Raw genomic sequence first — 13,188 nt, 5'->3', positions numbered from 1 at the left:
TTAGATATTTTACTTTAATGACGACATTCCACACTTTGTCATTGTAAATGCCATGCAAATTACAAATACCACTAAAAACTGTACTTTTTAGTATTTGTTGTTATAGCGGCAACAGAAATACATCATCTGTAAAAATTTCAACTGTCTAGCTACCACGGTTCATGAGATACAGCCTGGTGACAGACGGACAGACAAACGGACAGCGGAGTCTTAGTAATAGGGTCCCGTTTCTATCCTTTGGGTACGGAACCCTAAAATAAATTAAAATTATTGACTTGTCGACAGATGATTACAGCATGGGTCCTATGGGTCCTAGCGCTAGCGGTGTCCGGCGCGGCCGCGGCCGAGCGCGGAGGGTCGCTTCGCGGCGCTTTAGAGGCTTTGCAAAGGCGCCAGCGGGGGCGGGCGCCCCCCATGGCTCCCGACTATGATCTGTACGAAGTTCTGCCTCCGAACGGTTACATCCCAGGTAAGTTTTCCGAACTTAGTATCACTGTTAGAGTTCTAGCGAAAAGCTGCCAAAAGTGGTGGATCGCCGCGTGGTGTGCCAGAAATGATTGTATTGTATTGTACCACGGGAAAGTTTTCACAACTCGACGACCGGCGCCTATTTTGCGTGGTGAGTGGGAGCTAGTTCAACCAGCCCAAGGAATCCTATCAAACCTAGTCTAAAATTAGTAACAATAGGGTTTTTGCACTGTTCTGTAAGTCGAAAGCTGACCTTAGTTGGTTGTTTTACGGTGAAATAGAAGCGTTGCATGTGCAACGGTTAGGGAAGATGATCTGTATGAGGTGGTCCTCCCTCCCAACGGTTACATTCCAGGTAAGTGACATCGCTAGGGTCTTTCTACTTTCCGGTGAGACCAAAGCCGAGATCGGCTGATAGTTGCGCTGCACGCTTGAGGGAGCCCTCTATAGCTCCTGACTGAATGAGGTGACCTGCAGGAATGGTAACAACCCAAACATATTGTTAAGTCAGATACACTGCTAGTCCTAGCGCTGCTTAGTTCTGTGCGATGCGGCCAACAGGCAGCTGCGCCATGCACTTGAAACGTTGTAGTGGCGACAAAAGGGAAGGCGAGTGCAGGTGTCCAAACAGCAGTCGAATTAATTTTTCTGTCCCAGTTACTTGTGATGTATAAGCTTAACGACACTGCTACGGTCCTAGCGCTTAAAACTTTTGTAGGTGTTAAATTAAAATCTCCAAATTTTTATATACAGTCTATTGAGGTGTTTTAGCAAAGTATTAAATATATCGCTTACATTTCATTTATTTTGCAGATACCGATTACACTATGGATACCGAAGATTTAGAAGAAGAACCGGAAACGAACTATATTCTCAAGCTTCTAGAAGAGAATGGCAGACCCATCGAAAATTACGAGTACAAACTAGTTAAGAAAAAGAGCAACCACTTGGGACCAGTGGACATTAATAGGAAGGAGTCAGCTTTTCGCGAGAGGAGCCATCATTCCGACAACGATAGACTACGGGATCTGTTCACGGATAGGAATGAGGTTGAGAACCCTAAGGACGTGCAGCAAGGTCGCGCTGAAAACGATGCTGAATACGCCTTACTGCTAGGCCAGTTGTGGTCAAAGTACAAAAACAATAAGCAACATAACATAGAAGGAGCTCCACAAGGAGTCGTTAAACTTTACAAAGAAAAGATTGTCAAAAAACGATACCCCGATAATTGGGGTCCTATTGCGTTTAAGAAAAAGCGAAGTCCTGAAGCTGAAAACGAACGCTCCGCGATAACAAATTTTGATGACTCTGAAGTCTTACCAGGACCTGTAGATCTCAATAACTTCAACGTCTACGACCAGCCTGATGATGATAATAATGATGACTTGCGTGAAGAATACGCAATCGCTTTTCAACCTTTAGATGATGACAGTCTATCCGATTTGGCGGATGACGACCAATACCGGTACGATGTCATCGAGAAACGTTTTCCTGTTACCAAGCGGAGCAGTGGACCGTACGACTGGGGTACACCAAAGACAAAGAAACGATTTGCCCAAGATCAGGACAAGCGTGAAGTTTCTAAAAGATTCAGAAGCAGTTCTGGCACTGATCCAAAAATTATTAAAGATTTATCGAAATTATTTGGTGATTCCGACCCAGAGCTTATTAAGACCCCTGTCAAGAGAAGCAGTGATCAGCAAGAAAACTCCTATGAGACCAAACCGCCACAGCTGGCACACAACATACCAACTCACAATCATACCAACGAACGATCTAATGTTTCTACATCACCCGATGATACTAGTCATGAACATCATCACAATTTACATCACCCTGGAATATTTGGCAAGGAAGTTGAGCATGTGCACGATCACGATCATAGTTACACTGAAAAACCTATTACCATTAAAAAGAAATCAATTGACTGGTCCACATACTTCGGGATCGATAAGCGCAAGAAGAAATCGGTATCCTTTAATGATTTCAACGAAAATAAGCTGAGGAAACAATACTTTGACACATTCAATAAAGAAGTGATGTATCCTTTAAATTCCTTTCGAAAACACAGCAATGTGAAAAGGAACTACGTACAGCGTCCTGAAAATGAAGAAACAGAAATACAAATAAACAATGCAAGAGCTATCGCAGTACGTGACGGTGATAAGAGAAATACCGCCCAAGAACAGGAATCTAAATTAGACAACATCGATAAGAAACTAAGAAATATGGAAGGGATGATAGTAGATGAAGCACTACACTATTCAAATGCTGGTGAAGAACTTGACACCAAGGAAGAACAGGAGATGAAGGAAAAACTGCTTTCTCGATTGGCTGCGGCATACAGCTTGGAGAAGATGAGAAAGGCTCTGAGAGAGTTCAAACAAAGCTTGCAAACGCAGAAGCCAGATACTACTATGGGTCCTTCGTCTATGCCAATAGAAGAGGCGAAAGAGAAGCGTGTAGCTGTCAAGAAAGAGAAAGTAGATATCAATAATAACGAGATTCCTCTATTCAGCAAGCAGCAAGGAGATGATAAGGAGGATGACTTTGAGGAAGAGCAAGGCGCAGGTCACTATTTGAATGGCAAGATTGAGAATCAGTTCTCTGAAGGTTACATGGGTGGAAGTGGAAGGCATCGCACACCGGTTGTCGCAACAGGTAAATAACCATACAACCGTCATGATTCAAAAAATGTAAGCAATCAACTTAAGTTAAACATTACGCACGTCGCCTGAGCATCTAAAAAAAGTTACCGATAAATTAATTATACTGTTCGTTTAGCGTATTATATTAAATGTATTACCAACGCTGACGTACAATAGCAAACGACTTGGAGCAGCTATTCAGTGTTTAAGAATAATTTAACAGGTTTTGACTAGTAAATTGTTTAACTATTCCAGGTACTGCCACAGGCGCCTGCCCAGTTTTGGCCAAGATCGTGCAGCGTTGCCGTGGAGTCGACCTTCTAGCCGGAGACCGTGGGCAGCTGTTCCTGCCTCTCTGCAGCCTGCATCAGATCTGCTACCTTTGTGTAAGTTGACCAGGGTGTGTCCAATAACTCAGATCTATCCAAGATCGTGAACCAAAATTTGTAGCTCAGCTCTGTCTGTCTGTTCTATATCGGCCCTGGAACCTTTGCTTTAAGTAGTCCAATGTCAGTGCCAATATCGTTGCTAGACTTTCCTGCCTCTGTTCAGCCTACATCGGGTTGCTATCTCTATAAAAATGTGAGTGTAATTCACAAACAGAATTGGTTCTAAATATTGGAGAAGAGACCTGAAAAATCATCAGTTGTTTGACAAACAAAAAAAAAATAAGTGTACAGACACTATGATATGAACTACAGAGTTCATAGTGAGTTATCCTTCCGTTTTGTCAAGATTTTAATGTTGGCATTGGTGTTGGCTTTAAATGAATAAATTTTATAGCTTTTATTGTTCTAGAGTAGGTACGTTAGGTACTATAACGTAAATTATTGATAATTTACAGGGCGAAGCACCTCCAACAACCTGCGACCTAGTATTCCTCTCCGAAGCCGACACAACCTGTGATGGAGACACGGGCTGCCAGCGCGCCGCGCGTTCTGCACTAATGACGCTCCGGGAATTGCACGACAGCCTCGCAGACGAGCTGGATGGCGAATGCGAGGCCAGCCCTTGTCTCCCGGCCACTCTCAAACTCAACATCGGATGGCAGCGCGCCTTGCAGCGATAAACACATTCTAATAAACCCTTGAAAATATGAGAATAGAATGAGCATACCGTTTCCACGAAAATGTTTAACTAGTCGTATTTTTTCTAATCACCTTTATTTCACTAGTAGTTAATATTCGTTGTTCGTACGGCTCTAACCAGCCATAGAGCCGTATGGACGTAGGGTAAGAGATCTAGTTATGACATTCGAAGATCCTCCTGATGACCGGCGTCCTATACGTGGGACATGGGCCTCAAGCAACTTTTAAGTCTTTGTCGACTTAACAGAGTTAAAATTAAACTGGGAAATTTTGACAACCGGTCGTCAGTAGGATATAGGAGTTACTTGTGAGAGCTAGTATCGGATACGCTTTCATTGTTACGTGTGATTTAAATAAACATACATATATGTATATATTGTATCTATTTAGTATGTTGTTTTTAAAACGTAACTTAGATGGGAGTTTTAAACTCGATAGTAAGGAGATACTTGTTTATTAGGTATGCTTATATCGTTACGTTTTAAATGTAACATACTTATTTCGTGCATATTTGTTTGCTAGATATATTTTTGCGAATATATATCTGATATAATTCTATTTATTAGGTATTGTAGGAGTAAAGGGGCAGGACTAGATATAAAATTATTGAGAATCGTCGAGTATTCTGACGTTGTTAAGGTATTTACACACACTATTTGTGTTTTGGGTATTAAGGTGTGTCGTCATGTTTGTATTTATTAATTATTATAAATGTATCTTCATATTTATAAAATTATTGAGACGAAAAATTATATTCATTGAATATTAAATATAATATATCTAATGTCGTATCTTTAGTAAGTACGACATTTAACGTGAATTTTGTCTTTATTTTCGCGTTGATTCTATTGAATATTTTCTATGATACTTATTTAATGTAGCAAGATAGTTAGTGTAACTAACTAAATTCCATCAAAAGTAATGCTTCGCTGTGACAGAAAAGGACAAAGCTATTCTATAAGATTACAGTGCTGCGTCATATTTAAATTTTAGAAAACGCTTGAGTAGGTGATATATAAGCACTAGAAAAGAAGTCTTGAAGACTATCAAAGTATGCAAGCGAATTTTTTTTTTTTAAGTTTTCCTTCGCAATATCGCCGTCATTCTAGCGTTGACATATTACAGAAGTAGTGCATTAGTTATTTACGATACAAGTGCGGAAAACAGGAAATTCGAGATTGGTGTAGCGGGTTGCGGGTGTTCATTTGCGGCGGTAATCGCTTACCATGAGGAGATCCGTCTGCTCGTTTGCCTCAAAAAAAAGTTATGACAAAATATGGATACGAAAAAACAGAAAAAAAAACATACTAAGCACAACATTAAAACGCGACCGCAGGGAGTGTTTTAAATCGACACGAGTTGCGAATTACCTTTTCGCAAGTGTATCGTACAACGTTTCACAGTACATATGGCCCTTTAAACTTTCGACATATGCACGATAAGTGCTCTTTACGCAGTAGTGCGAGAAAGTAGCACCATATGTACTGTAAAATTGTTTTTACATCGTATTTTCTCGGTAACGTTCATATTTGTCATGCTACTTCAGTCAACCTCAGTACTTTGTACCGAGACTGACTGAAATAGCAAGACACGTTCGTACGTTTCCGTGAAAATACGATGGAAAATAAATACGCTACATCTGTACTTACCTAATTAAAAAAAAAGTTAACGACGAAGCGCTCGCCATCAAAACCTTGTATCGAAAATTCAAACCGAATCCCGCCTGACGGTCTTTGTGAATTGCCGTAGAAACCACCTTAGACTTTACTAGACAATAAATCTTTGGCTTATACACGGCTATTCCGAGTTATGTAATCGTTAGGTAAAGGCACACGTTTCATAAGTCTTCCGGTCAAAATTGGCTTCAAATTGTGCCCTACATTACGCCTCTATTCGACATGCTCAAGAATTTCTAAACATAAAGAACATTTGGCGTTGATATCCAAAGATACCAGGATCTTAAAACGTCATAGACATGTTACTGTTAAAGTATTTTTTTGTATAATAATTATTTAGGGTGTAATTTATTAAATAAAAAAAATGTTATATTTATAATGATAGTTGTTTTTAAATCGTAACAACTTTGACGGGAATTTTAAACTGAATGGACAGATTAGTACGGCTACCGTTCGGCACTGACATAAACGCGAGCGAAAACATAACTTACTTTCTACGCATCTCGCTCGTACTGACATATTAGTGCGAGCGAGATGTATAGAAAGTAAATTACGTAGACGTTACAGTATATGTCAGTTTTGACACTGTCAGTGACTCGTGGTACGGGTAAAGTACCTACTTACTTGTTTTAAAACGTACTTTAGTTTTTCTGGACGTTTTTCTTGATTCAATTTAGCTTTTTTTTATTACCAAGTACATACATAATATTGAAAAGAAATATAGATGAATATCAATGTATATTCGTTATTTTTAAAACTTAACGAATTAGATGGGAGTTTTAAACTCGTTAATGCGGAAATACTTGTTTACTTTGGTATGTTAATACCGTTACGTTATAGATATAACACCGTTATATAAGAAATAATACGTTAATTTACTGAAGTTGTCACAAACATCTCTTCAGCTAGTCTTTATACAAAAAATACAAATTTTAAGGTTTTGTGCATGTCTAATAGAGGCAAAACGCCTACCGTTGACTTACTTTCTTTGTAACATGCATGTTTTACCTAGAGTTTACCTATACAAGTTTAGTGGGGGATCACGGGAGGTAGATAGAATTAATCAATGTAATTTATCATGTAGTGGACGGTGGTTACCGGTAATTTTAAACAACTTGAATATTATCACCTTTATTCGTAAAATGTTCAAGTATTTAACACGTGAATATAAATGGTTTTCAATAAAGGATTTTGTTTTATTACGTAGTTCATATTTTAGATACGTATGTGCATGAGAAAGACAAAGCAATAATCTAAAATATTATCGAAGATAAAAGAGAAATAAGATCGAAGTGAATACCGACTCTTTATAAAGAATAGTGGCTTTGTGAGCTGTTGACCTAGCCAACCTCCAATACCATACCCCCCATGTTTTACAAAAAAAGTGAATTTACAAAAAACTATATAATTATCAAATCTGCTCAAAAATTTCACAAGAATCGGATGAGAATTGCGACCTGTAGAGGAGAGTACTCTGACAAACAAACGAAAGCAGTTTTTCCCAAGTGAAACGATGAAAAACGAAAGCATTTTTTCCCAAGTGAAACGATGACAAATGAGAGGTATGTCATACTTTTGTTTTGTCATACACGTTAAAAATTAACTGCACTGTGCATTATGCGCAAACATAATAGAAATAGAATGTAATTTAATCCAGCCACGTAGAGATAGCCAGAGATATCTGCTATTGATAACAAGATAAGAACAGCGCCGATACATCGATAACATAGCGTCCACACTTCACTACAACATCATTAATACTAGGTACGCGTGTGAACAAACTTAAAAAACAAAAAAAAATACTTTAAAAAAAGAGGAAAAAAACCTGTGATAAGTAAATAACGTTGTTATAAGAAACAAAGAGATGAATGAAATACGTGATACTGATTTAAATGATAAGGGATTTGATAATCCGGCGGCGACTGAAGGTAATTATTAGAACTTATCAATAACAATTATTAAGTATGTTGTTGATAACCTCTAGCGGCCCTCCGTTCGTAAAAAACTCGCTGTGAAATTTGAATACCTAGATTATAACTACTTAATTAATACAAAAATATTACTTCGCTAATCTGCGAAAAGATAACGTGCTAGTCAGTCAGTGCTAACCCGTTATACTTACTTGCGTATTTTTTACATGCAATTAATGTTCCCACCCTCCCGCCGCAAACATAATTACGCAAATAAATATAACAAACCACCAACAAAAGAACAATACTCGACACGTGTTTCGCCTCTCTACGAGGCATCCTCAGGAGATGCTGGAGATGTTGACGGTCTGACGCCCTGCAACGACCTGTCTTTTTTTTCTGACATGGAAATTAGAGTCGGCCGGACATTTCCCAGCCCTATTTCTCTTTACCCTAGAAAGAATGACCTGTCTAGAACGGTCAGCCATATTTGTACCTTGCCCACTCCCTATACTGTGCAAGTGTGAGTGAAATGAAAAAATTCGTAATAACGGCGATGATGCAACATTAAACTTCGTTAAGAATCATCCCCCTATTGTTATACCAAATTATTTCCAGTCCACCAGTCCAGTCCAGTGGTAGTCAGTTTTCCAGTGACTATTTGTGAATTGTCGATCTCACAAACCCCCATGTCTATGCCATTTAAAAATGCATAAATTGAATCGACCAAAAAACCTCGAACCTGCTCACAAAATTACGAGATTCAGTTAAGATTCTCAACTTGAGAAAGAGGCCTGTATATTAGGAAAACAGCCGGACAACATAGGAAAGCATTTTTGCCCTTTCGCGCTCGCCCAAACAATACTAAGCATATTGAGTTAGTTATGTTTTAAAATCGAATACAAAACTACATACGCTGTTCCAACTTTCCAATGAAAAACGATTCAGGTAATAAATGAAGTTAAAATTTCTTAATATTAAGGCGATGGGATGCTAAAGGATAATAGGATAACTTAGTATATGATGAACCAAGTTATTGATTTTTCAGATGACGGGTCAAATTTGAGGCCGGATTTGGTAATCAGTGTGCAACCACGACAAAACGGTAGGTACTTTTTTTATTTCTAATTAATAATATCCATTTGTTACTTTTACCGCTTAGAACAATTTTCTTGAGTAATTAGAAGCCTTAAATAAGTTATACTTCCTAAGGGCAAATCGTATAGTTTACAGCAGTTTACATGAAAATTGAGAAAAAAAAAACATTTTAAACATGTTTTCTTTTAACAAAATTTCATTAAAAGACAGTGAATTCGTCACTTGACCATTTACGTTTTTCATACTAACTTCATTATCAGCTATGGACTTACTAAAATACATATTTTTTTTAAATGCAACAACCCAAGTTTATAATATACATCTGCCCAATCTTGCTTATCTCCTTAGTCCAATAGTTCAGTCCTCTTAGTCAAATCGTTCGAGCGTTAAGAAGAGAGGCTAAATTGACTGGTTAAATAAACCTATTCCTAATCGTCAGAGTCCCGCGTCGAGCTTCCGGTGTCAACGTTACTTTTGTCGGTCCCTTATTACTGAGGATCGTGACCACTTGGTTTTGCAGTTCCTGTGATTTGTCTCCTTCGGTCTCGGTCTCCCGTAGCCCTCAGAACCTGATGGAGTTTAAACACTCATACGTAAATCCCTTATTCCTCAGAGTCCCGCGCCGAGTTGCCAGTGTCAACTTTAGATTGGCAATCTGCCCCTCGAGGCCAGTTCATCCCAGTCCATGGACTAGATTTTCTGATCGGTGTGTCTACGCTTCAGATCCAACAGACGGTGGAGCTGGGTGATTGTGAGTACCGTTGTTACTGACACCTTTTAAACCTTATTGAAAAGACATGAAGTCTGCAGATATTCAGCGAAGAGTTACGTCTGCGTTATATAATGCTGATCCTTTTCCGACTTAGGGTCTGTTGCACCAACCTGTTGACTGCTGATTTGAGTGGCGTTGATCAGTCCGTCAATCGTGCTTGGTGCAAATGACCCTTAGAGAAGGTCCTTTAAGTGTGGAAGATCTTCACCTAGTCCTAACAACTTATAAGTAGTTATCTCAGCAATAAGTTGATGCCAGAATTTTCGGTCTTAGCGAAATTGTGTACATTTGTGTATTTTTCTTCCTTTGCAGTAATTTCAAGGGTAGACTCCGAAAACCGCTACATAGTCCGAGTACCAAACGGCGAATCGCTATACCTGGCCAGTGAGATGTCAAGCCAGACGCAGCGATGTCTGTGCGGCGCAGGACGTGCCTTCGTGATGCATCTCCATGACAACACGACACAGGAAGCAATGCAAATGCAGAGGCGACTAGCTGCTGCCTCCTGTTGCTTCCCTTGTCGATTACAGGTAAAATTTAGACTATTTCAGATGAGTAATTTTAGTCATTTCACAATATTAGGTACCTATATGTAGGCAACGAAGCTCGGAGCTTCGAGCCTGAGTCAGTAAATGGACAATATTCCATATAAATCATCAGTAGACCCAAAATTGCCATAAAGAAAGGGCTTTATGGAAAAACCATATGGAATCCCATACCTACTCATGATAATTTATTATAAGCTCGCATTAAAATAAAGATTGACTACCTAATTTTTACACTTTTCTCTATTCGAAAATCTTTCAGTTTGCCCCTCGTATCTGTCTCCAGGAAATGAAAGTGATAACTCCTCCCGGAGACTACATTGGTCGCGTACAACAGCAGTGCACGTGGGTGGTACCGTTCTACCTGGTGAGAGACGTCAACGACCAGGTCATATTCGCTATTGAGGGACCGGCGGTCATGAGACGGAGTGCACTCATGCTTTCAGAGTTCAAGGTAATGTGGATTCAATGCTTAACTGACTGTCTCCAGGAAATAAAGTGATAGCTTCTCCCGGAGACTACATTGGTCGCGTACAACAGTAGTGTACGTGGATGCTACCGTTCTACCTGATGAGAGACGCCAACGACCAGGTCATATTCGCTATTGAGGGACCGGCGGTATGTAACACAGATCCCTATGGGACCCCTACAAAAGATCCCTATGGGTCGAAGTGTATCCGCAAGGGCTCCCGAAAACCATGTAACACAGAAGACTGTTTTAGGGTCCATAAAAATGCATCCCTTCTTAGTAAAAGGTCGTAAGTGCTGCGAAGCTACTTTCTTCTTGCTTATTATTCAACTCTATCGTACTCTCTCATGAGCGATCAACGATAGTGCGACACATGGCCATTCCGATCTTTCGAACAAACGTTCATCGCATCTCTCATCTTACCGTCTATCCCGGTTGCGCCCTCAGCTCTCGGAGCTCAGAGTCTGCTTTCCGACTCTTCTTCTTCACTTTTCGGCATCCGAGATTGTGTAATCATTGACGCGCAATGCGTATGTCTTCTCTTGCAAATTTTGTACTTAACGACGTTTTTGCGTTATTTTTTTAACGCACCAAACATCAAACATTTATTTAGCAAATAGGACATAGGGGCACCATTACATGTTTTTTTACACCTAAGCTAAAAACACCTCCTTCCTTATACTGGAAAAAATGGCATATGATCAACCTTTCAACCGCCGAAGACGTCAACTGACGCGCGCAGCGACAGCAAAATGTCAAACTTCATGCAATCCGACACGCGCCGCACACAGAGCGATAGGCGTTACGTTTTACGTTCAAAGGGTTAAGATCAGTTTTGTCACTACTTAGTATAAAACAAAGTCGCTTCCTGCTATCTGTCTGTCCCTATGTATGCTTAGATCTTTAAAACTACGCAACGGATTTTAATGCGCTTTTTTTATAGTGATTCAAGAGCAAGGTTTATATGTATAATACATCAGCATTGCACCCGTGCGAAGCCGGGGCGGGTCGCTAGTAAGTTATAAGTAGAAGATTACCAGTCACCTTACCTACCGGTTTTATTTTTCAGATAATGACAGGCGATTCGCTCCGAGAGGTTGGAAAGATCGCCCACGGTTGGGACCGCGAGTTAATCAGCTTCACGACCACCCTCTCTATACCGCACAACGCGGTCCAGCCGCGGCATAAGGCTCTGCTGCTGGCGGCTTCATTCCTGCTGGTACCTACACACACACACACACACACACACACACACACACACACACACACACACACACACACACACACACACACACACACACACACACACACACACACACACACACACACACACACACACACACACACACACACACACACACACACACACACACACACACACACACACACACACACACACACACACACACACACACACACACACACACACACACACACACACACACACACACACACACACACACACACACACACGTACACTTTCAAATAAATGTCAAGAATACCGATACAACCTTCAAATTTTCAAAAAAATAGCGTGCTCCCATCTTAAATGCTGGCAGCGCACTTACAACCCCTCTCCCTCTGGTGGTGCGGGTATCATCAGGTGATTTGTCTGCTCGTTTGCCTTATATATCATAGAAAAATATGGGTTCAAGCCAGTTCTCTGTGTTGAAGATTGTCTTTGTAATCTTGTGGTGACTTTAGAACCCCGGGGCAACCCAAATATGCATTTTTCAGGGTTTGACACTTCAAGCACTGAGGGTCTACCGCGAACCGGGCCACGTTCGACATGTTGCTTCTCTGTCACACTTGGGCGTTTTCTAAAATAAATACTGAAAACCTGATTGTCTCAGATCCTGGAGTTTTTGAGTTCTTTCAATTCAATCCTGATGATAAAAACCAGCCAAGTGCGAGTCGGACTCGCGCACGAAGGGTTCCGTAACATTACGGAAAAAACAGCAAAAAAAACACGTTTGTTGTATGGGAGCCCCACTTAAATATTTATATTATTCTGTTTTTAGTATTTGTTGTTATAGCGGCAACGGAAATACATCATCTGTGAAAATTTCAACTGTCTAGCTATCACGGTTCATGAGATACAGCCTAGTGACAGACGGACAGACGGACAGACAGACGAACAGCGGACTCTTAGTAATAGGGTCCCGTTTTTACCCTTTGGGTACGGAACCCTAAAAAAATGTCCCAAAAATTTGTATTAAAATTGTACATTCCACTAACGTGATAAAAGTTTTACACTAAAACGTGACTTAATGGAACGGACATTTGTCATCTTTTTAAATGGAGAATGCTGTCGATTCTGAGTAGAATGTCCAGATTTGAAAGAATCAAGTTTTAATATTTTTTTTAGAAAACGGCCAATAACGAGTCGAATTTGACAAATTTAGACTCAAAATACTCCAGTTCTGACCAACACTAGGTAGAACCACGGTAGAACGTACCCAAGGGCCGACGTGAGTCGTTAGAGTCCTGGTAACCTGGAGGTTTGCGCTGGTA

General features: G+C 40.1%; 1 protein-coding gene across 1 annotated transcript in view; it reads left to right on the top strand.

Annotated features, from left to right (window-relative positions):
• Nucleotides 1–13,188, top strand: part of LOC134756188 (uncharacterized) — a 29,353-nt gene that overhangs the window by 15,782 nt on the left and 383 nt on the right. Inside the window, exons 2-12 of the mRNA XM_063693015.1 lie at nucleotides 286–469; nucleotides 1,282–3,129; nucleotides 3,372–3,502; nucleotides 3,961–4,184; nucleotides 7,422–7,442; nucleotides 7,735–7,808; nucleotides 8,839–8,895; nucleotides 9,502–9,639; nucleotides 9,973–10,190; nucleotides 10,468–10,659; nucleotides 11,744–11,893. Of these exons, the coding sequence (XP_063549085.1) occupies nucleotides 286–469; nucleotides 1,282–3,129; nucleotides 3,372–3,502; nucleotides 3,961–4,184; nucleotides 7,422–7,442; nucleotides 7,735–7,808; nucleotides 8,839–8,895; nucleotides 9,502–9,639; nucleotides 9,973–10,190; nucleotides 10,468–10,659; nucleotides 11,744–11,893 (3,237 nt within the window). The remainder of the gene's footprint in view (nucleotides 1–285; nucleotides 470–1,281; nucleotides 3,130–3,371; nucleotides 3,503–3,960; nucleotides 4,185–7,421; nucleotides 7,443–7,734; nucleotides 7,809–8,838; nucleotides 8,896–9,501; nucleotides 9,640–9,972; nucleotides 10,191–10,467; nucleotides 10,660–11,743; nucleotides 11,894–13,188) is intronic.

This window comes from Cydia strobilella, chromosome 3, assembly GCF_947568885.1.
Source record: "Cydia strobilella chromosome 3, ilCydStro3.1, whole genome shotgun sequence".
Lineage (NCBI taxonomy): Eukaryota > Metazoa > Arthropoda > Insecta > Lepidoptera > Tortricidae > Cydia > Cydia strobilella.
This window is presented reverse-complemented; position numbering and strand designations above follow the sequence as displayed.